Below are 26,065 nucleotides of genomic sequence, written 5' to 3'. Positions count from 1 at the left end.
ACGTCAAAGTGTCTTAAAATTGTAAGAGGCATTAGGAAACAATAAATTATTTCTATAGTACATCTCGCAAATACTCTCTAATTAAATCACAACTGAAGAGCAAACAAATAACACAGAAATAAAGAACAATAAACGTAAGAAATGCAAGATCATATCAGCCTTTAACTTTTATAAAATCGTGCTCAGTGTAAAAATTGCATTGAAAACGTCATTAGTAACTGATATTGATCTAGAAGTGAGATTTAATGTAGTTAGTCGAGCCTTTTAAATTCTGCTTTTCTTTCAAAGATGAGAAAGTGTGCTGTTCCATTAACTGTTATCTGATATTACGTAAACAATGTCACTCTAATGTCTATACGCGTCATTTCACGTACTAAATTATAACTTATCTAACAGTATACCATAGGTACCTATTAAAATTTATAATTTCTGGAATTTAATAAATATATTTTTTTATAAAGCACATATTGGATTCACAAGAACGAGGTTAGTAACACGAAATATAATAATAATGGTAATTTTAAAAAAATGATAGTTTAGATAGTTTAAGATCTTAAGTAAAACAAACTGAGTTAAGTTTAAGTAGTTTAAAGCCAGAAATCAAAGTTTTTTTTTATTATTCTATTGTATTTGTATTAAAGATCTTCAATAAATATTTCTCTAGCGATTTCGTGGATTAATTTCTCGTTTGTATTTATATTCGATATACCTCACTTCGATCCAAGTATAAACAGTACTGAGAGTAAACAATATTGCGTAAAGAATTAATTAAAAAAACACAAAATAAAAATACGAAAATGCACCTGTCGATAAAACGATAAATCAAATACAAGAATACAAGAAAACAATAGAACATTCGCAGTAACGTCTGGAATTTTGCTTTTCTAATGGCTACACTTAATAAATCATAAAGGCAATTCAAAGAGAAACTGTATCAAACAGCGTTAACTTTCACACTCATGCATACGGAAGTTAGAAGCATGACAAAAGTACCAATTTCGCAGAATCATGCTCTTACTCTGCAGTACCTTTTGTAGTTGTTTGAACTAAAAATCTGTTACAATGTATCGATTATATAATATCAGTCTCAAATATGGTATTATGGTATTAAATAGTAAACCCAAGAGAACTGTTCTTTTCTTATTAAAGAAAGAAGAATGTTAATTACGTAATATAATTGTTATGTTAAGTTGTTAAAGTGAGTCAACTCAAAGCAAGTGTTGACTCAAAGGCCTGTTTGTTACGAACAAGTTGTTTGTCGCTTTGACCAAGTGCTCGAACTAGGTACCAATGGATTTTAGTTGTATGGATTGTTGGTACGGCGATTTATGAGAAAAACATCTCTTAGACGTAATCAACGACACGATGATGATGGCTGTAAATAAAAAAGTGACCCACTGAGAAAATAAGCTTCAAAGGAAGGTGAATAATTCTTTTGACGTGAATATATAGGAACAATTATGTACGTCAATTTAACTTAATGGTCTTTCAAAGACTTTTAAGAGGTCGTCTTTTAACGGAACAGTTCTTTGAGTGAACAATACTGACTCATCAGATACGATAGAGGATGTAACTTAATGACTTCGTGAGTTGAACTTAAATTAAATCTGTCCCATACTTAACATTTAGTCTCGACATATTATCCCCCTTACTACGAATATGAATGACCTCATTCTAAGCCCACACAGGTGAAATCGGTCACGACAGTTTTTAGAGAGCTGTAAACCTTAATAAGGGTCGCCATATTTTTATCGATTTACTTCTCCATACGCAAGTACATAGCATAGGATCAAATTATTTTACAGCTAACAGGACCTTCACATTATAACCAGTGTGCGTTAAAGTAGTTCTATTTGACACGAGAATTAGTTTTAATTTTTGAAAATATAATACCAGTATAATTTTCCTACATTATAACCGAATGAATTCACAATAGATCGTTTACTTAAGTAACATTAGTAATAATTGTAAATGTAACAGTTTGAATTTTTTTTATAGTTAATGTAGTATGTAAAGTTCATATAGTCGACGGCGTGTGTCAGGCACAGAAGTCTGATCACCTACTTGCCTATTACACTTAAAAATGATCATGAAACATCCAGAAATCTGAGGCCCAAACCTAAATAGATTTCAGCGCCATTGATTTATTATTTTTCAATAAATGTATCGATTTACTTAAAATGTTTTCTTGTTATATTTGTTCCAGCGTATAGCAGTATATTGCCATCATGTTAGTAAAAATCGTAATATTGCTATTACGTAATACCTGCCATTAGCATGAATATCGCAGATGGCATCCGCTTTCTATTCTAACGCATGTTACACCAAATGATGAATATAGTTTACTAATTTCTGAATGAGTTGCATAATTAATAACATATGACGTTTTAAAGCTTGTATGAATTACAAATTTTTTGACTCGTGCAATTACGTAATTTACATTATTATTATGGAATAATTAATAATTATTCCATAATAATAATGTAAAATCTGATATATAAATATAGAACTTTTATATTATATTTATTAAAACATATAGTGACAAATTCTCTCTTTAGGCGCTAACCAGTTATAAAGATTATAAAATATGATACACTTCATATATAACTTAAATATATATAACCATACCGCAATGGAAAGTTCAAATTCACTCGGCGAGAATGACACCGCGCATTGCGAGTCATATAAAATTGTGGAAAGTGTCAACATAGAATTCAGTTAATTGAGTTTGCACAGCTTCCATGATTTGGATGTAATTCCGTATTCCATCCCCGTATGAACACCGAAATAAACAAATTTAATTCGAGATTTCAAAGTTGAGCGTGCATACATTATAATCTCGTAATTATTTGAACTCACAAATAATTACCAATATTGGTTGAATTACAGTGAATACCTGATAGCATGAGTACTTGACGTTCATAAGTGTAAAAGTTTACCTTTATGAATAAAGATATTTTGATTTGATTTGATTACTATTATTATGCACTGTAACAATCAACCGTTTATGACTCTCCAGAGATATTTGACTTCGAAGTGAAATGTAAACTAGGAATAACATCAGCCAAAGCTCTCATTGTATTACAATAAAATTTATTCGCTCGTGTCGAACAAACGCATTCAGAATAACAAACGCTCAATACATGAACAAATTTTGTTTGCAGGCCGTTGACTTAGCTAGTAATTGATTGATTACATTTAAATATACTACATCATTTACGTTTGTTACCTTTTTAATTTAAAAAAATATAGCTCTCTTATTAGAACATAATCTAAGTATTGTAATAAAGTGTGACATTATTTACTATGACTATCATATAGTATTAATTATAACTGGATCATGAATAATTTCGTGACTCAATGCTGTATAAATCTAAAGAATTCAAAAGTTTACACACGAATCACACAACAAGGGAGCTTGTTTAGGAAGAGACTTCTGAAGCGATAACATGACGTGTCTTCAAAACATGACCAGAATAGGTCTGCTTATACAATTTAATTATAATGATAATTTCTTAATAAAAGTGTTCGGAACTTCTAAATTAAGAAGGGAAACTTAAAGATTGATTTCATACACTAACCAAATTAAACTTCGTAGACCAAAACTTTTGCATAGAAATAAAACTTTAATAAACCAGCAAATCTCGTTTAGACGATTTTCCAAGGACTCAGTAAAAAACATAGACGAGAAAGCCTTTACTAAGTATCCACATCAGGGCCATTGTTTTAAAAACGATATATTTTTTTCCTCGAATATGTTTGTACGAAGTGTAATATGTTCACATTGTAAAAATGTGCTTAGTGTGGTGCCAACTCTCCGTAAAAGCCTTGTTAACGGATAGTAATAGCACTTACGTAATGGTGTTAAAATTACAGTTGTATTGCGTAGTGTACCTTGTATTATCGTAAAAGAAATATATTTTTATTATAATGTGTAACTTCGCACAAAAGACATCTTGTTATCACAAAGCGTTTATGAATAAGACCCATTATTCTTCATAACGTATTAATACCCTTACTTATAAAAAAAACTTGAATGTCATATGTGTAATTAGAGAGAATTCTTTATTAAAAAAAAACATAGAGCTTTATTGGATTAGAGTTTAATAATTACAGAAACTAATAGTTGAGTCACCAAACGTTTGTTTGAATTGAAAATTAAAACGATTGACAACTGCAGTATTGTAATAACAACCTTTCAATAATATTATTTTCTTTTCATTTTATATAGGCCATATAATATATTCGCTTGAGAAGATAAGTACTAGCTGACAAACTCCTAATGCTAGACTTGTAATGTTCTTGGTATGTCAATCAATGTGACTGGAAAATTGCATATATAAAAGTATTTTTATTAGGCTATAAATATAACTTAGTAGCTACTTCAACAGTAATATCCACTTGTGAAATGTGTCAGACATTTATGTTATTAAATATCAAATCGCAGCTAATTATACAACGAAAACAATTAATTCAAACACTTCTATTTATAAATATAAGTTTACTTTATAATTATATTGCCGCTGTATTGTATTATATTGAGCAGATGTCAGTTGCCGCATAGATTTAGACGTTTATGATGAATTTAAAACAAAGGCTTAACTAACTATGATGTTTCCATAAAGGACTCTGAGTATGAGTTATAGTTGCCGTGGTAGCAGTAGTTAGCAGTGATTTAATATAAAAATTCATGTAGGTCATCGAATAAAACGGCCGTTTTTACAAAAAAGAAATTAGCGCGACTGTGAATTTTGTAAGGTGAACAACCAAGTAAAACCAGGGTCGTTACGTCGCTTAAGGCCACTTCGTTACTCGACACTATAGCGAGATTATCCAGTTACAATGTACACTGAGATTTATGTATAAATTTTGTAAGCTAACAGCCTTATATAAAACTAGCTTCCCCCGCGGACTTCGTTTCTCCTACGTTTCACAAAATAAATTTAATTTATACTTTAGCCTCAATAACAAGTAGACATGATATTGAATTGTAGCTTATATTACACGTTTGTCGGTTTACCATAGCAGTGCCATCTAAAGATTACTTACTCTATCCAGTCGAAAAGTATCCACATCTGTTAGAATCTTTTGGAGTTACATATAATTGTGTTTGTCAATTAATTATAGACAAATAATTTGCAATAAAAAACAATTGCGACTATAATTAAAGATCTAAGCTGTCCTATCTCTTAAGTTGAACCAGACGGTGTGCCAATTTAATTTAAAATCGGTTAAGTACTAGTCCATCGCGGACAAACATCGTGACAGTAAGGACATTAAGATTAAGTTCTACCATATTATTGCATACAGGTCGTATCGAAACAACACTGCCACCTGTCAAAATCCTGACCACATAACAGTTGGGACTCTTATAGCCTTTATGAATTTGTACTCTATTTTTAGTTTTACGTTTGTTTTGATATATTAATGGTATAAATAGATATCATCATTATGATTAGTATTATGGCAAAAAAGATTATTTGGTGAACTCGTCAGTTGGTACTTAAATATCCCTGAATATTGGACATAGGCACAAATCCTTAAAGGTATAAAAATGCATAATAGATTGTAATATATGATTTGATTTGAACAACTTAATTTAATTCTCACAGAGTGTTACTCCGTAAATATAAATCAAATTTCATCAATTCACATCGGTTCTGTAGACTCATATTTAATAAATTACAAGTTAAAAATAAATCACGGGTGTTTAATATTAAATCATTATTCACGACATTACATTGCTTTCAAATAATAAATGAAATGATTGAATCTATAATGCAAACAAATTTCAAATATTACGTTTAAGACCTATTTTATTTACACTAGGCTTTTAGAAAACATATAAGGTTCATAGGATACTTGCTCCATTGACAAATTACATAAATAAATAATTTAATATGAAAAAAACTGACACATAGCTTGTTGCTGACTGCTGATCGTGTGGAATTCTATGTAAAAATATATACGGGATAACTTAAATGGAAATCTGTTGGTTTTGTTAACTATCATTATAGACTGTATAAATTATATACAATTACATAAAGTTATTGGCATATTTGCAATAAATACCCTTTGGTATACAGATATTGGTATTTTGTAATAAATCGGATCTCTCATATAATGCATTCAGAGCTCGAAGAATAAATACAAAATACAGTGAAAGAGTTTATACCAGGACACTGCAAATAGGAAATGCATTGAGAAAGGCTTTGAGCATATTCTGAAGTATTATCTGCACAATACAGAAAGGGATTTATGGTTGAAAAATACCAGAACGTTATACGAATCCCGAGATTGTTAGTTATTCCTGTTTTTCAAACTATACCCATTTAAAAATCTATAAACTTTATTTAACTTTTTAACTAAGATAATAAAAAATGCGATAGAAAATATACCGACGGACTCACAAACTGCATCAAACTTCAGGATTACTTTGAAATAATTTTTTAATAAGTATGCAAACTGTTTCGATTAAATTATATAAATATGAAAAGACTGGCCCTTAATCTTTAAAAAAAACAATATTTAAAAATAGAACTGCAGTAAAACATCATTTGTTTATCATATAGCCGGTAAAAGAAAATATACTCGTATTATCAGATTTGCGTGTTTTTTTTAAATTGATTCTTATTGATTTTTTATTCTTTTGACAATTGAATTATTGTTACCAGCAGAATTATTGGGTTAGCTTTTTAACTCATCAACAGTTTCTGAACCATAATATGGAATACTTTGTCTGAACAAGCTGCTCAAATTGTAGCATTCGTGCGAGAGGGCTTGGATCAACGAACGATTGGTAGAAATTTAAATTTAAACCAGTCTACGTTTCTAGAATATACAGAAGGTTTGTGGAGACAGGCTCTTACAAAAGGAGACGTGATACAGGCAGAACTTGAGCATCCACCAGTCGTGATGACCGATTTATTGTTACAACTTCCCTGCAAAATCGTTTCCTCATGTCAGTTAATATCAAAACAGATCTTAATGAAGTGCGTGAAGTAAATGTTAGTACGCGAACAATAAGAAGAAGGTTAAAGGAAGCGGAGATCACCCCTTTTACACCAGCAAATGGTCCAAACTTGTCTCTGGCTCACAGACAAGTTCGTATAAGATTTGCGCGTGATCACATAAATTGGACAGATGAGCAATAGGACAATACGGAGGGTATTGTTCACAGACGAGCGCAGGATATGTTTATATGGTGCAGATGGTTGCAGAAGGGTCAATCGTCGACGTGGGGAGCTGTAAGGGTGTGAGCTATGAGGATAAGTAAGTAAGCGAAAGTTGCATTGAGGAGCGTGTTCTTTTTGGAAGCGGTTCGAGCATGGTCGGGGGTGGCATATCGATGAACGGGCGAACAGAACTTGTGTACAACGCAGCCCGGATCTTAATCCCATTGAGCATTTTTGGGACAATTTAAAAAGAGCTGTATATGCGACAAATCCTGTGCCTAAGACAGTGGCATTAAAATATTTATTTCAAAGTCTTTTTGTACATAGATACAGTTTATTAGTCCGTCAGTGTATGTAGGACACAGTTTATAAAAATTACACGCGTCACTGAGGTCTCTAACTAAAATGTGTGTTTAATATATACGGAGGTATCACGGTTGGATTTTCTTCTGGGTAATACGTGTTCATTGAAATGGACTGCAACTGTTTTCATTACAGACGCAGTGAGGCTTGACCGGCTTTTGTTTGGATAATCAATTATTGAATTTGCATTAGTAATTATCTTTTTATCCGGTTTTCCGGTTATTATGTACACTTGACTGCGATCAAAATTTTATAGTTTTTAAATTAAACATGACAACAGTATTATTAAAACGTCATTGTAATAAGTATATTTCAATTTAATGTTTGTGACTTATTTTTTCGTATATCATTATTTTATGTGGAGGTGAGATTAATATTAAAAAAAAGATTAATTTGGAAATCACAAATTAAAACTACTGACCATAGGCTATCCTTAAAGTCTCGCATAAAATAAAATATTATCTGTCGCAATTTGTCACTTTCTATACAAAAACCAACCAACCATTATTATTGCATAAACGATTCCAATGAGGATATTTATATAAACTTACTTGACATCATCAATCTTCGGGTATGTGCATATCCTCAGGGTTTTCGTATTAGATCCGACCGCGTAGAGTTTTCCGTTTGGATGGAACTCGGCACACCTCACCGCCTGAAGATCCTCCAACACCGTGACAGGCTTGAACATGGGTCTCGATCCATTAGTTTCAGACACGGCGTTTGGTGCGGATAATGGAGCAGACTGAAGGCCGCCATTTCTGTTCTGCGCCTAAATAGAAAATCAATGATTCAATTAAATGTTGAGATTTTATAACCTATTATTTGTTGACTGTATGAGCTAACAGTCTAAACACATTATGTTTGAATTTTATTAACAAACACGTATACAGTTTATTAGTCGTAAATAATATCGACTTTTCAATTATGGTTACAAACAAGAGTAGGCGTTTTTACCCATAATAGTATTTATTATTAAATCACGCAAAGCACTTTCAGAAATAAAATATCGTTGAATGACATAACATAATATAACAGAAAAACTCACAAAAGTGGTTTATAGACACTTAACCATAACTTCTTTGTAGAATTGTTTATTAGCAAAGAGCTCTCCTACCGCACGTAGAATCCACTTATGTTTCAAGATATATATGTAAGATATGTCATAACTTACACTTATTTACAGTATTTTTCTTGTCTTTCTTTGAGTTATTGTTTATTAGTTCACACACTTTCTTTAACCTACCTAAGGTAGTAAATGTGTTCTGTGAGACGAAACAATTATTCCAGTACTCTTATATAAATTCTAAATATATAATAAAATCATATATTTCGGTCTTAAACTCCTTTACTAAGAGACTCTCTTTTATAGTTAAGGAATAACCATACTTAATAAGTATTACGACAGTTACCACACTATTGTTATTATCTAAATCTATTGTATTTTTAGTTGTATATGTATGTTTTTTAATCTATTTTATTTTTAACATGATTAATTACTCTTTAATTTTTAAGAGAATTTATAGTTATATTGAACTAACGTGTTACGTTTTATACGTGGCAGCTGCTAATTATTATTATGTATGTACATAATATACTAGGCACGAATGCTTCAGAAAATACGCAAGAGCGACTAAAAGTATCAAACCTATTGCAATAACTTCCTTTGCATATCCTAGTTCCGAATTTGTTTAAAACCAAAAGTAAAATAAAATAATAAAACAGACTTTTAAAATAACAGTTTAGCTCTGCTTACTCACAATCTATTGCAACTGTACTGGTCAAATTTTATAACAAAAAAAAAACAGATTAGCCGCTGACGTCATCAAATGAAAGTATGAAATTCACCCCAAATACACACTTACCTCGCTCTCTAAGCCCACCGAGCATGAACTCGTATGCATAATTCGACATTTACGCTATATTGTAGGGCACAGACCGAATCTATCTAGAACATTGTAATATAGCCCTTCGCCATATCGAAAACAATGACACAGAATGCTTGTTGTCCCCTATTCGATCACGGTTATTGTATTTGGTATGACTATCTATAAATTATTAAAAATAACATAAATATACAATTCTACTAGGAAGATTTTACTACGTCTACTGTGTCAGGTGTCCTAAAATAATTATGATACCACCACCACTGTCAAATCAGAGTAATTTGCGTTAAATGTATTTGAGACAAATTTCTATTAAATATTTATCTAATTACTGTTACTATTACGTAAAAAGTATGGACAATAATGAATAATAATGTTAATTGATACAGCTTCTTCAATCTTCTTAGGCCTTGGCCTCAGATGTCTGTATTATTATGATAATTTGTCAATCTAATAGTAGGCAAGTATGTGATCAGTTTCCTGTGCCTGACACACGCCGTCTACTTGAAACTGGGACAACTCAGTTTCCTTATGATGTTTTCCTTCACCGTTCAAGCAAATGTTAAATGCGCACATAGAAAGAGTCGCACGCTGAACACAATACACTATCTATTAGACGTTCGATAAATCGTCTAGTAAATTTAGTTTCTGTACGAATTTATTTAACTTAACGTTGCCCGCAATCCTTTCTTCCGAAAATAACGTTAATAAAAAGGTCGTTGCCACAAAGGAAGCAAAAAAGCTTGATCGGCACGCGACTCAAATACCTTTTTTGATACATGACTAATCCATGTGGGATGTGACCCTTCTAACTTATTATTAAATGTTTTTTTTTTTTCTTTTTATAGAACAGGGGGCAAACGGGCAGGAGGCTCACCTGATGTTAAGTGATACCGCCGCCTATGGACACCCTCAATGCCAGAGGGCTCGCGAGTGCGTTGCCAGCCAAAAACACAAATTTCGAACAATATTGTCGATTTTCCATCGTTATATGTAATAACAATGCTTCACGACGTCTTATGATAGTAATTATACCGATTATTTCTCTTTTTCACTTCCTTTATATTTTCGCTTTTTCAAGTATTCTTATACAATACGATAGTTTTCAAGTATCAACTTTCCATATCATTTGTATAGTTTATTATTCGGACAACTATTCTATTCGGATTCTAGTTTCCGTTTAGTTTCAAATATGTCCACAAAGCTGTTTCTAAGTTCATACAAAAATATTCCGTTACTCTTCTTTTAACAGCTATTTTATTTTACGTATTATTATGCTAAGGCCTGTGACCTAAAATACCTTCTATAAACTAAGAGTTTGTCATCTATTAAAACTCTTTAACATTATCCATACAAATATACTAACGACGTTTAATAGCTCATGAGCTACAGGTCGCTCTTCGTACGAGAACCCGGACGTAATTTACGAGCAGTTACACTGTAATTGTCAAATTATCTATTATAGCCTTAGAGGATAAAAGTTATCATATACGCGAAAGGAAACCAATTTAGCGTATTATTATCACTTACAAATCCCAAAAGGGGAAAGACGAATATTATCAGTGGATATAGCAGTGAAGTGTTGGCCTAGTGGCTCCAGCGTGCGACTCTCAGACCTGAGGTCGTAGGTTCGATCCCCGGCTGTGCACCAATGGATTTTCTTTCTATGTGCGCATTTAACATCTGCTCGAACGGTGAAGGAAAACATCGTGAGGAAACCGACATGTCTTAGACCCAAGAAAGAGAGAATATTTACGGCTAAGCTTAAAAAAATAATTATCATACAAATTACTAAACCTACTTCAATGTATAAGTATATAATAATTATAGTTAATCATTGTACCGTTAATGAGAATTGCCATATGATACAAATCTCCACATCGCGAAAAACCCATTGAAGCGCAAATTGTAATAAACAACTTATGAATAGATCGTTTGATTTGACTGTAAGATATCATTACATAGACAACTGTAACAAGTTCTATACACAAATTGAGAATATTAAAAGAAATTATTGTGCCAAGTTAAATTATGCTGCGCTATTCATTCGACTAACTTCTAACCTTATTTAACATACATTCAACTCCTTTTTTGTATATTAACAATTAAAAGGATAATGGTTGTATGAAAATCTGTGGCCCGCAAAAGTAATTGCATAGTAGATAAGACATGGTCTGATAAATCCCTAGTAAGAGATGTACCACTTGGAATAAAAATGAGATTCAACAATATTAAAAATGACAAAGACATATACACACACATAAAAGATCTCGAGCTCGTAAAAGATTCAGTCTGCATTTTAGGAATAATTACTCAATGCTTGGATAACATAAAACAGACGAGTATACGACCAGTTATAAAAATACCAAATTACGTATCCAAGATGCGAAAGTAAATATTATGCGCACTAAATTAAAATTATAGTCAGATTAGATGGATTACTAAAAACGTTGACCGCATAAAACCGCGCAGTCACATCGCATTCGTCGATTAGGTAATACTATTTTTACATAGAAAGCCAATATTACGGTAACCGTTTGGAACATTATGCAAAATCACTTTCTTTTTCGATGGCACTTAGAAAACATAATCGCTCGTTTTTTATACGTTTAGCCGATATATGTATTTATTCTGTATTAATTATGTAAAAAAGTAATTTATTGCGTATTACTGTTATTCGTTAGATGTTAAAACAGCTAGTTATCCGCTTAAGCATTACGTAACACGATCTCGAATTTTTCCACAAAAGTTAGTTCTGTCTATTCAACATCACGTCAGTCTAACATAATAGTGTTATACCACTATCATAATCGTTGTATTACATCATGCCATATTAACCTAAAAGTAATATTATGAAACAATTTACTAAGTATAATAGAATTCACATTCGCATTGCTAAAATTATTAATTATTTACCCTAAATTCGTGTTTCAAATACCTAAAATTCACGCCATTAAACGTAGAGATGAAAGATATGACGCGTAATTCATCAGATATGTGAACAATGTGAAAACCGTAATTTATAAAATAAAAAATAAAGCCTATACTAAGCATCCGTTACAATATGCGCTCAGGATGGTGTCGCGGTTCACTGGAGCTGAACGGGTCTTGACAGCACCATTGCTTCCAACGATTTCCCATAACAAAGCTATAATCACTGTAGAAAATTATCAAAGTTACATCCAAAACAAAGATGCAAGAAATGTTGCCACAACTTCGCAGTTACGCACAGCATCTTAATTTCGCTCAGCGTAAAATAATCACATAAAGGTAGATACTTAGAAAGTGCGCATAAGTAGCACACACACATAACATTAAAACAGAACTATAGCAGCAGAAAGAACAGTATTTAATAAAATAAGTCATCTCACAATGACCCGTTGCCTTAGAAAGTCGTGCAATTACCTGCAAGCCGGAGATGCGTTTGGGTGGCAGCACTTGTGGAGACTTTTCCGCGAGGTTTTCCATTGAATGACGAGTTAGAAAATTTTGTTTTTGAAATGTAGCATTCATTTTGTACGCGCTACGGCTGAATTTCGTAGCGGGAGCAACGATACGATTTCCATTCTCGTCATCATCCTCCCATTCGGTGACAACTTCAGTGCGCACATCTTCTAAAGACCGCGATCTGCTGCAGGGACAAGCGGGAGAAGTGGCTTTTGGATTGCGAAGTTGTCGGGGTCTATCCCTGTTGAGGTACAAGTCAGCAGTGTTGCTTGGAGTCGGCGCACCCGCTGATCGATAGCTGGGTGATAAGAAATAGTAGTCTCTTGACTTATTACTATAAGCACTCATCGCGGAAAATTCGGAGTAGGTAGACCCCTTTGACGACGAAGTCTTAAAGTTTCTCGTCTCCATTGGATCGGGTGGGCGGAAATAAAAATTAGGTTGCACTTGCCGGGAAAGCGGCCAGGGCCTGAAAGGTGGCACGTCCATATATTGTGGCGGTTTTGACTTCATTTTGATCGCGATAGAGCATCCGAGCGCGGTAATAGCGGTTCCGTGCGGATGTTGCCGTGAAAACTACGCTACTGTTGTAGTGTACGGCGAATGGAGCACGCTGAGCCCACTACTAGCGAACCGCGGGTTCGACAGAGACAGGGATAGAGAAAGGCATATAAGCTTTCCGCTTGATCCGTAGAACGCCAACGTAAGTGAAAGGGGTGGCACACGCGCCATAGTTACCTATGCGATAATAGCGCAGATTGTGTTCATTAAAATTCATGGCATTGTGATTGTTATTAGTAAGAAATAAGTAATTTAGTATTAATGAAACATAAAACTGAACATAGAGTTAAAATTGTTGCGTGCATGTAAATGTAATTGAATCAATTCACGGCTTTTCGAATAAACCTAACGATTGTCACGCTCACGTATAACTTTCGCTTCTTTCTTACGCCTGATTAATCCATGAAACTACGTCACCATTTTATTTTGTCATATCCATCTATTGAAGCTGATTAAATAGTGATTAACGACACAAATATTAGATCACCCACGTAGGACTTGGAATAATGCAAGAAAATTCAAACATTTAATTAGTCTCCATATATGTAACGGATGAACCCAAGGTTCCACCATATATAGTTCCCATAATAAACAAGTTTATGTCAGATGAAACTCATCATAAACTCGAGCAGCCCACGCAAGAAAAATGAATCAATAATTACGACCACAATATACATTGTAATAAATACACAAGGACAAATACTTGAAGGAAAAAACAATTGAACGATTCTGCAATTGCTATTATTAGCGATGATTAGATATTCCGACTTCAGGTAAAGTATTATTAATGCGAAACAAATTAGCAAACTATGTATTATAAATAGTGTGCGGTATCCATACTGTAAGGACTAACATTTGAGCACAAATTACTTGAACAGACAAGGAGGCTTCTAGAATCTCATGAATTATGATAAATATTCGCCACGGCCTCTACACAAATGAAAATATGCTGAGATATTTTTTTTACTAAATAGTAAGGGAAAACTTACATGTAAATTGTCAATAATAAGAAATGTTAAGAAAACTGGTTGCCGATTAAGAAAATATAAAACCTTATATCCCTTTTATAAAAAAAAGTAATATCCTTTTAATAGAGACAATATTAACATAGACACACTTTATAACGACTCAATATACTTTTTAGAATAGCGATATCCAAGAACGTCTTCTAAATTATTAGTTCAAGATATAGTTTAATTTATACTTCCACGTTTGGATCTTATATGTTTTCAGTTAATACATACATAGTAGAAATCAATATTTATAAAAAAAATTGGATGTGATTTTAAACAGACAGAAAACTACGAATATTTTTTTTATGTTTGGTTAATCGATAATCTCAAACCAAAACACAGGAATCTTTATTTTGGTTTCATTAAGAGATGTCACTGTGCACATCTATTCCATCCTTCAATAAATATGTTTTGTTGGATAATGAAATGTATCAGACAATAATCAGAAAATAAAGTAATAAAAATTTATACACCTATAAAAGACAAATGTAATAGATTCGTAAAATTACATCATAACCGATACTGACTCATAGTTAACCAAAAAAAACGCTACACGAAGAATGTCGACTGTAAACATTGACACATTATCATTCGTTATCTCCGGTATATTAATTACTATTATCTTAAGTATTTATGAAAATGTATTTACTTCTTACGCGATAAAATTATTTCTGTAATATCATTTGAATAACGTTAGGTTTATAATATTTAAGACGATGTGTTACACCAATATATATAAGAGACATATTATCAGAGCTACAATACAATACGGGTGTCATGATCGCTGTTTCGTCTGTCGAATTTTAACTTTAAAACTTAAAATAAAAATTCATACAATTCCTCAAATCTTTTTTGTAGTAATCACGAACTATGACCATCGATTAACCGAAGAATAATATACTGTATGTGCATATTGTTATCTGAGATATATAATACATACGCTTATGAATAAGGAAGCAGTGGAAGATTCTCGTTTCGAAGACCAAGTCTCACTTTGGGTAGCAGAAGCAGGAGAGTTTGTCAGTGTGTGTATAAATACAGACACGAAAAACTTTTAAGCTAGTTATATCAGATTTTCTTTAATTGTACTAGATTTTATGGTATACATATAATATTGTATAATCTTTGATTTTAATGTCACATCTCTTTGTAAACGCAAACTTAAAAATATATTCATAGTAACTCCATGGTTATATCCAGTCTAAATATATATAATATAGACCTATCGGTTATAGCGAAAAAAAATTCACAATTTTTTTTAATTTCATTACGGTTAGAGCATGAATACTTCGCGAGTTAGACAATTCGAGAAAACATTACGAACAATGGTGTTATCAAAAAGCCTTCCCGTATTCAGAAACGTACAATAAGCTTCAAAAAGCTATTCAACGTTTTGTCCTTTTCAGTTTGGTGTATTTTGGAATATAAATACAAGTGACAAAACAATCTTTCATTGGAGCACGAATACGAATAAATAAAGATCAATCTTAATGTTTATTTATTCAAAACATAATGAATATACTATATATATGTCTTATTAAAGTCTATTAATAATAAACTTATATCAATTACGTTAAACAAAGGCAAGTAATCTGATCAAAGACAGACACAGGTATGGATTTATAGCTAACGAAGTTTCAATAACCCAAAACTAAGTTATGTTTATATTCAGTAATTAATTGTATCATTGTTACGAAGGTAATATTAGTACGTTCCTAAGCTGATAATAAATATCATTAATTAATACCCAGACTGTGACACAATGCTTCAGGTAATACGATACATAGCGTGAAGGATTCGTTTATGTACGTTAAATAAAACGAGAATAATTTATTGCTTCAATACTGCTGATATATTTTATATGAAAAAAAGGATCGGTACCTTCTAAACTGACTACTTCAGACAAAGGGCATGCATGGTGGACAACAATGGAGCAGACTGCATTACCACTACTATTTTTATACACTAGAGACATAGAGGTTATAAGATCAACGCATTTTACTATTCCTATATATTAAATAATCAAAGATATCAATTCAAACTACGCCGTGGCCTGATTAAATATTATCTATCACTATTAATAGTTGCAAGATAACATTACGGTATTATTTTGAAGCGGTAACTTCATATAAATATATTCTTAAGCATTTGTACAAAAGGAAGATACAAAAAGAATTAATATGATGAAAGGCGTATCTAAGCAAAACCTCGCATTTGAACCCGACTTATACTCATTTTGACATTTCACGGAGCTTTTGTAAGCTTGTTCTTATATTCGCATTAAATCCAACTACTGAAAGGTCACATGATTGCTCAAGAATATAAGCTTATAAATAATTTCGTCGTCCTCAATCGATATTGATCAGATGCTTTTGAGTGGTAATTGAACTATATTAGATAATTACTAAATGAGTTGAAGAACGTTTGTAGTGATAACATCGCACTTAATCAATGAATCTATCGTAATAAACCATTTACTGGTAATTAGCCGTTATTGACGATTCGTTAGAAAACAATCCGTTGGTTAGTTGTGACGGATAGTCGCCAGTCGCCACTTATATGTCCATGTAAGGGTGTGTAGGTCGCGACGAACCACTCGGGCTGCTACAGACCGAGCCATTTAGAGTTACCTTGCTCATAACTCGGTGTTATCGAAATTTTATTATGTAAGTTTTAAATATTTTGTACAAAAGGATTATGACAATATATTTCAATAAAAATATTGTTTGTAGTAGTATAAAAATTAAATCTATAATACTTGGAGTTGTTAATTTTAAATGCACTCATTCCCCTCTTTATTCTTATTACATTAATTACCACGCATTATGCTTTTACTCACGTTTATTTGCGTAATAGGTAAACGAGTCGTGTAAAAATGCAGTTTCTCTTTAAAATGCTTATAAACTAAAAAATTAAAAAGTAGTTCACGTATAACTAGAACATACATCGTGAATGCTTCACACATAGATGAAAAAAATTAATTGCACGAAATATTGCATTGCAGTCGAGATAAACATTCTTTAATTGTAACCATTACTGAGAGGAGGTTTGTTCTTATAAATAGCGGTATTTATTACTTCGACTCTCTCCGTTTCAGTCAATTTTAAATTATACATAAATTATAAGTTATATTTGGTCGATAAAAATCGCAAAGCAAACTGCTTGGTTATGAAATGGTGTTATCAGGAGCAAAATAACTGTTTAACAAATACCTTGTTATTTTTATATGACAGACTCTCATCATGGGGTAATGGAGATTCCGTACGATGCCGATCCGACTCCCATCCTATGTGCCAAATATCCAAGGAATCCGATGACGATTTTTTTGTATCAATTGAACTCTTTCTTGATAAGGAACTTGTGGAGCCCACATAATCTCGTTTCATATCTCTTATATTGCTGGTGAGCGAGTCACGCCTGTTATAATTAACAACGTTGCACCGAGAGAGATTTGGGAACGATCCCATCGAATGCCTTTTAGAGTTCGGCTTCTGTGTAGGACTTGGAGTATCTCTCCGCGGTGGTGTCTGTGATGGACTGTATCGGTCACGCCGAAGAATACTGGGGAAAGTAGATGGATGTTCTAACTCCCTCGCCGGAGACGGCGTTAATCCGATCGAACCCCTACGCCTGTCACCAAATAATTTGTTAATAATCATTAAAAAAAACATAACGACCACTTCGTTTCGTATACAGACCTTATTATAAGTCCATTCGTAGGTGATATACAATCCCTATAATACCCTGGTGTAGATTCCCTACTGTGTAGATATAGTGATGATCTGTACGCAGTACTGCAGCGACCATGCACATCACAGTGGGGGTCGTGCTCAATAGTTGAGCTCACTAATGGAGAATGACGACCCTCACCCTCTAAAGTCATGCTTCCGAACATGGAATCCAGCTGCCGCATAGCAAGAGCCTTTTTAACAGCTGTCATTTTCACTTATCTTATTTAGTCCTCTTCTTGTTAATTTCATTCACCCGGTCAAACACAATATCGTTAATTGAACGTTATAGTAAAAAATAAATTAAGAAATAGGTATGTCCTCTAAGTATGCCGCGCCGCGACTGGACTGATCACTGATCCGACGGCATTGTGCGCAGAACGCTTACCGATGACTCACGGCGGCATGCGTTCGCGCAACTCTACGTTTATCAATGTCCTACAATTATACTGTACATATATGCAAATATAGGTGACAAGCAGGTAAATAATAGACAAACATCGTGTTATTATTTATTAAAAAAACTTAACGTGTAGGCGCGACTTCAAGTTCAGACGAAGGTCGCGTGTCACGGCACAAATACGACTGATATTTACATACCATTTGTCATTAAAACGTTGGACATAAAATAATACAACATTAATTAATAGAGTAAACCTACGCTTAGTGATTAAAATTCAAAAGGCAATGCGCACGACGGGAGCTCGTAGAAGTAACGTTAAGGTGCTAATCTAACGATTCTATCAGCAATTTAATCTTCACTCACTTATTGCAGCTCTAATATTATAATTAACCAGAAAAAACTGGTTTAAAATTATAAAAGTAATTAGTCAAGAAGTTAAGGTGCACATAAATAGCACACTCTCTTCCCCCAAATCGGTCCTAGCCGGAGTCCCCCAAGGATCAATTCTTGGTCCCCAGCTCTTTTTACTATACCTTAACGATATACCTATACAAACCCGCACCAATCTCGCCTGTTTTGCCGATGATACGGCATCCTTTACCTCTTCCAAAGACCTGGATTTGATAATAAGTCGCCTCCAACTTTCACTCGATTTATTGACTAATTTTTTTAAGACGTGGAAATTAAAAATTAACGCCTCTAAAACAGAGGCAATTATGTTCTCCGGGACTAGGTCGCTACCATCTCGTACCCTCAACATTGAAGGTTATGCGATTCCATGGAGTCGCTCTGTTAAGTACTTGGGTGTCATATTGGACAATAAACTCAACTGGACCCTCAACACGCAACACATTAGGCTCAAGAGCATGAAGGCTTTGAATGCACTGAGCCCCATCCTTAACAGAAGATCGTGCCTCAGTAGCAAAACTAAGCTAAGTGTATATCGCACTTTAGTGCGACCATGCATAACATATGCCTGCCCAGTATGGAGCAGTACATGCCCTACTAACTTAAACAGCCTACAAGTTGTCCAAAATAAAGCATTAAAATACGCATTTAATACTCCGTTTCGAACAAACCTTCTAAATCTTCATATTAATATTAAGTTTCCCACTATTTACGAGTTCATATACAAACAATCTAAGAAATTCTATTTACATAACAACCGTCATAGTATAAATAAATATATTAATAATCTTTGCAAAACGCGGAAGAAAAATTTACCTTACATCGATAAATACAACCGATACAAATTACCCCATCACTTGTTTCTTGAGTGCGATGAATGACAGGCCTGCGCAGGTGCGCGAGTGTTGGTCATCGCGTCGCGCGCGACCTCCGATCTTATTATCAATGATATAGAGCCGGAATGCGCGTGCGTCGCGTTATCGATGCTCGCGCCTTTAGCGGGTGACTGTTCCTATTATGATTGCTTGCCGTCCGCTCCTTTGTTCTCGGTGCTATAATACCCTATTTTTAATTTTATTTTTATAATTATACCCTATTTTTATTGTTAGTTATAATTCATTATTTAGTTAAATCTAGATATGTCAAAAATCGCAAATCTCAGCTAAAGATTGCATAGTTTACCTCATTATCAATGCCAAACCTCGAATTATTATATCTTTAGTTTTTATCTGTTCCTTCTCATAAGTTTTTTTAAAAAAAGCAATACGGCTTTTAATAAAACGTGTTAGTTATAAGTTTGCTACATTCCAGGAATTAATGTACACTGGACATGTAGCACTTTTAATTTTTACTGAACATTAAATAAAGAATTTTTGAAATTGAAAAAATTGAGTCAAGAAGTTTATTTCGAATATAAACTTTTAAAGCAAATATAATGAATCGTTCATATCATCTGTCCTTGAAAACATCTGAACAGCTGTAGCATCAAAGGATTATATTGTATAAAGCAACATTAAGTTCAAGTACCATTTCGATCGTTTAAAGGGCCTATTCATGGTTAAGATTTATGATTATTTCATAAGACGGTTCAGTCTATACAGCTGTATTAAAAATATGCATGGTATTAAAATAGTTTCAGATATATAGATGCCTGCATCGCAGTACTTCTACAATACGCTATTAAATTAATTATTTTACCGTAACTGAATTATAAAGAGTGTACATACATACCACTGGGGTTCGCGTTAAGTTTCGAATTTAGTGTATGTGGAGTTGTTTACTTCTTTATTTAGTGTAAAACATCGACTATGGAATATTATTTTAAAAACTCCAATGTCTTAATATGGAGCTAAGGATTTGTAAGGCTAACGAAATTTAAAATCATATTTCAATGTGTGTGCGTAATAACAACCAATTTAATGATACACTCATGTAACTACGTAGAAAGTTGACATCATGTTTAAAAATATCTGAATAATTTGAATCCAGTACTTGCAGAAGTAATAACAATTTGAAAATATAAGTTTTTTCATATGTGCGTGTATTTTAACCAGTTCATAATATATACATCTTCTCTTCTTATGCGGTACACACTTGACAGAGCGGTTGTGATCGCTATGTAGTAGTGGAAATAGAAGGGGCAATTGTTATGCGCTTCACGACGTTCCGCCATCGTTGGCTATTCGAGATCATCCTGCTGCACTGATTCAGATTACAAAACCTCTTTCATTGACAATTGTAGCTACTGAAACTTTTATAGACCGGATGCGACGCAGCGCCGCCACGGCCACGTCTTTTTCTTTCTTTTAAATTAGAAAAAATAACTTTCCGCCACCAATTCGCATCTTAATCAGCTGACAAACATCGAGTCAAATTGCATATCTACGATTTTTCAAGTCAGTCATAATAAGTTATTTTAAAGCCGGCGACTGACTTGCAATGTTAAGTTACAGTCGCGGGCTCTGTATTTTGCAAATTCGAACACTATCCTTAATTTTAGCATAGTGTTCGCCGAGCAAAGGTACAGGTCATTTTGGCGTAACGTAACACGCTCGCCTTGAATTACGATACGGCCAAATGCTCATGTCAGTCGCCACTTTAAGAACCCCTACCCCGTATGCGACAACATATTCACAATTGTTCATGTGCCTCGTACGTACATGAAATTTTCGGGTTTTAGTTAACTACTATAAAATTTATTCCGATACTGACATTTACCAAAGAGGGTGTGTGGAAGTACTTGAGGTTTCGGAAAGACTCTGACTTTACTTATCAGTAGAAAAAAATATCTTTTTTAAATATTTAGTTTGTTTAATTTCTGTTCTTTTTTATTTATGTACCTACTTACCTACTTCTGTTTTCCGTTTCGTATATTTTGTTAAACAATATAATCTGTTTTAGCTTTGTATACGAGTATTGTCTAAGTATTTTCTTTTATAATATGAATGATTATAGCTGTAATATTAACATATACACAAGCTGCAATGGTACCAGAAAACAACAAAGAAAATCACGATGAAAGTACGTAATTAAATACGAGAGGCAATTTGTATGTAGTTTGATGTAACAGTACATTTTAGAAACACGGATACAATTTTAGATTGAACGTGGTAATGACGTTAATGATTATGTAATTACGTGACATAGAAATTATAATACTAACAAATAGAATCTATTTGTTAGTAATCATATAACTGGCTTATAATAATACTTCAGTGCAGAATATGCTGATAATATGATACGATCGAATGTTGGTAACATTACCAGGGCATGTAAATACACAGCCCTATAGCATATACAAATGTCTAACATTTACTGACGGCATAATAAATGACACAACATCATTAAGGTATGGTTTGCTTTCGACTAACAATGCTGAGGTTTTGGTAATCGCGCTATGTATAGTATACTTTCTATAAAGTTATGTTTTTCATACAAGCCCGTCCTGTTAAGGAAAACTTGAGAACAAACATGCCTCAGGAGCATCTCTATACCCAAAGTTCTACGGTGGCCGTCAGACACAGATGGCTGATCACGTACTTGACTTTTAAGGAAAAAGAAAATGTTTACGAAACCGATACAGAAATTTGAGACGAAGTAAATGTTATTTGTATATTTTTTAAAGATTGAAAAAACCTTGACCTTTCCGTTTACACATCAATATTGTATAATTTGATTTTTAATGTAGAGTTTTGAGTATAATATTTGACAGCGAACAATAAGAACGATAATCTCACAAAATCAATATAAAAACTACTTCGTCTTATGTTACAGAGTTAATAACAATTTAATCAAATAGGAACATAAACGCGTCATCAACTTTTTTATTTTGATATTTTGTTTGATAACTACGTCATAAGTGTCAAAAGGTTTACAAATTCAAGAAAACTATGGGAATATTTACAAGTATAAACCGATTCTAAATTAAAGAAATTGTAACTAATACAAATTATATTTTGTAACGCTAATTTTGTTTACGCTCTAAAATTTACTTCGGTTAATCGGGGCAAAATACAGATTCACTTAAGCAACTTTCAACATTTTTTTGTATACTAGCGATTTTAAATTTAGTTTAACTGTTTGTAATGGCTTTACCTAGAAGTGCTTATTAGACCTCACACAAGACACAAGAGTTGTTTGAAATATTTTTATATGAACTTCAATAGATTCCTGTAAACTCCAATTATTCCAAGTCATTGGTTTCTAAACCCATCTAAACCTGTACGGTTTATGGTCAAGTTTTGGGAACAGTTATTTTAATTAATGTAACATACATTTCTATACAGCAAATTTATTAATAAAATATAGTATCCACATTAGAGAATATGTAAAATATCCTAAATTAAAAGCATAACACTTAGAAAAACATTGGTCACAAGATACGATGAAACTTATCTTCGTTCAAATAATAACGCCTGAGGAAAAATTCCCAGACGAATGTGTTCAGAATATGGTATCAATATATTCGTGACATCTTGACGGAGTTTTATAAATAATTTAGCATTAACATTATACATATATCTGATTGTAATTTATAAATATAATATTATAAATAGCAATGATTTTTATGTAACTGCTTGTAATGTATTAGCTCAAAAAGTACTGGACCGATACTAAAAATTCTTTGACCATTTGAATGCTACATTATCACTGATTAATATAGGGATTAATCACAAGAAAAAATTAGGTAGTAAAACTACAGTAGTTGTTACCCAAGATGTAAAAAAATGCCTATAAAACATCTTTTATCACATGCGCTGTGAAAACTACTGATGATAAACTAAACAAAAATGTTCCACTATGTTAAAGAACTCTACAAAAATGTTTAAAATATTTTGTGAACCACCAGTGCGAAGCCGGGACATGCCGCTATTTTATTAAAAAAATTATATAAGATATAAAACCCTTTATGATAAATACTTCAATCCTTCAAAATCAGTCTGGTATTATGGTGAATATTTTACTAAACCTGACAATTGCAATAACACGAAACTTTTTATTTACGCAAATATAATTCCATTCACAACACTTTTACCTGATTAAATGCCTTTAATTACAACAATTTCACAACGATTAAATGATTTTACAGTCTGGTCTGGGTTTAAATGCATATTTTCTCCTTAAATAAAAGTAAATTATTCTATCCGTCGCAAACAAGAAAATCAAGTCAAGCTAAGAGACCATAATATGTGATTTAAAAAAATATTATTAGCTACTAAGTGTTAATACAAACAAATAAAAAGAGAATGAGAAATTTATACAATTAGACTTTCTTAATATCATAAAACCACATTATATAAACTAATATCCATAATAATGATATATACAACTAACAAAATAATTTCATTTAAACAACACATTAACATTATAAAACAATATCATTTAAATATATTAGTGGCGTATTAATTCGTAATTGATTTATGCAAAGCTTTCTAATACAATTTAAAGTCATGTGTTAATTATCCAACTTAATCAATATGCAAAATTATAATTTATGTTTTGGGTATGAAAGACACGTTATTTAATGGATTGACATGAAAATAAATATAGTACTGCACGCCTTTTATAAAAAGAATCGTCCATTTATTATATATTCACGACTGCTATTTTAAATATGAAACCCGAGCTTAAGTGGCATCAGGACACCAAACTTAATAAGGTTTTTTCAATAAGACTTTAGTCATAGTAATGATAACAACCGTATATGGTTCTTGGCATCAGATAGCATCCGATTCTTTGATCAATTTTATTTCATAGACAAGTAGGTAATCATACTTCCGTTTAAAACCCGTCGATTATTATTATATTAATAAAGAATTGCCGGCTACATCGGCCTTTTTTTTAATTTCCTCGGCCTTACGAGCGAGTATTCAATGCGCACATAGAAAGTCTATTGGTGCACGGCCAAGGATCAAAGTTAAGACCTCAGCTATGAGAGTCGGAGGTTGCAAGCCAACAAAGCAGTAACGAAAACACAACGCTTTATACTTATTGCATATTTTCAGTGCCTACAAAATTATTTATCTTTCCGGTGAAATTTTACTAATATTTTTCTGTAGTATAATTATTATTAATTATTTAGTCTCTATTATTTCCACTACGTATAAGTAACGAAAACGTATATAGTCGTTGCAAGAATTGAACTAGTTTTTGATAGTATGTGTAATTAAACTGAGCAGGACACTGTTTTAGTTTTTCGGCTACAGTATGATTATAAATAGATAAAAAATGTCATTGAAGACAGACAAGCCAGCCATTCACTTTATAGCGTCTAATATCCGCTAAATTCTTTAATTGACACGCTCGCTATCAAGTTTCGTTCTCAATGAAGTTTTAAGTTCAACTACTTATGATGCCTTGATGAACTAAATATTACGAAAAGTTAAAACAATTTTGTTTAACTTTCTTTAAGAATATATAATAAATACATTTCAATATTCCAGCGCATATATCTTGAATGATGCTTGGATTTAAAAATTAGCATACTAGTATTGTCTTTTATTTACATAACTTTTACACATTTAAAGAAAAACACTTTTTTAACGGATTATAGATATGTATTTATATTTAAACTTATAATTATTTGTACATAATTTTAAATTTAAACCGACGTTTCGCGTGCTTTACAGCGTGCGTGGTCACGGAGTCACCGTGACCACGCACGCTGTAAAGCACGCGAAACGTCGGTTTAAATTTAAAATTATGTACAAATAATTATAAGTTTAAATATAAATACATATCTATAATCCGTTAAAAAAGTGTTTTTCTTTAAATTAGCATACTTCTAATTTAATTCATATAAGCACTTATAAGTGTCTTGTTTATCTCCGGCTAATAATTCGAAATTTAAAATCTCAAAATACCATTTCCTTTAAAGTAATTAAGGCAAGCCTTCGCAGTCAATAAATTTGTATATTCTAAACTTTTCAAATATAAAAGAAATGTATTAATTCAATTAAATCATATAATCACCAACCGTGAAGAGAAAGGGTAACGTCGCGTATAGTGTATCGTTAAGACACAGTTTAGAATTCCATCGAGCAGAGAGTGCAATGAGTGGAAAATGCATTCGGAAAATTGT

The 26,065-nt window shown here is 32.6% G+C and overlaps 1 protein-coding gene across 3 annotated transcripts in view; it reads right to left on the bottom strand.

Moving 5' to 3' along the window:
* The window catches only part of LOC110993976 (WD repeat-containing protein 47), a 47,409-nt gene that overhangs the window by 18,419 nt on the left and 2,925 nt on the right, over positions 1-26,065 (bottom strand). The window contains exons 1-3 of one of the 3 annotated variants that reach the window (XM_022260427.2): positions 18,144-18,538; positions 17,658-18,075; positions 8,090-8,310 (exon numbers count right to left, since the gene is read on the bottom strand). In XM_022260427.2, coding sequence (XP_022116119.2) covers positions 8,090-8,310; positions 17,658-18,075; positions 18,144-18,385 — 881 coding nt within the window. In that variant the 5' untranslated portion in view covers positions 18,386-18,538. Of the gene's footprint in view, positions 1-8,089; positions 8,311-12,829; positions 13,448-17,657; positions 18,076-18,143; positions 18,539-26,065 lie in introns of those variants that run through there. The other 2 variants (XM_022260428.2, XM_022260426.2) reach the window with 2 other exon arrangements.

This window comes from Pieris rapae, chromosome Z (assembly GCF_905147795.1).
Source record: "Pieris rapae chromosome Z, ilPieRapa1.1, whole genome shotgun sequence".
NCBI lineage: Eukaryota > Metazoa > Arthropoda > Insecta > Lepidoptera > Pieridae > Pieris > Pieris rapae.
This window is presented reverse-complemented; position numbering and strand designations above follow the sequence as displayed.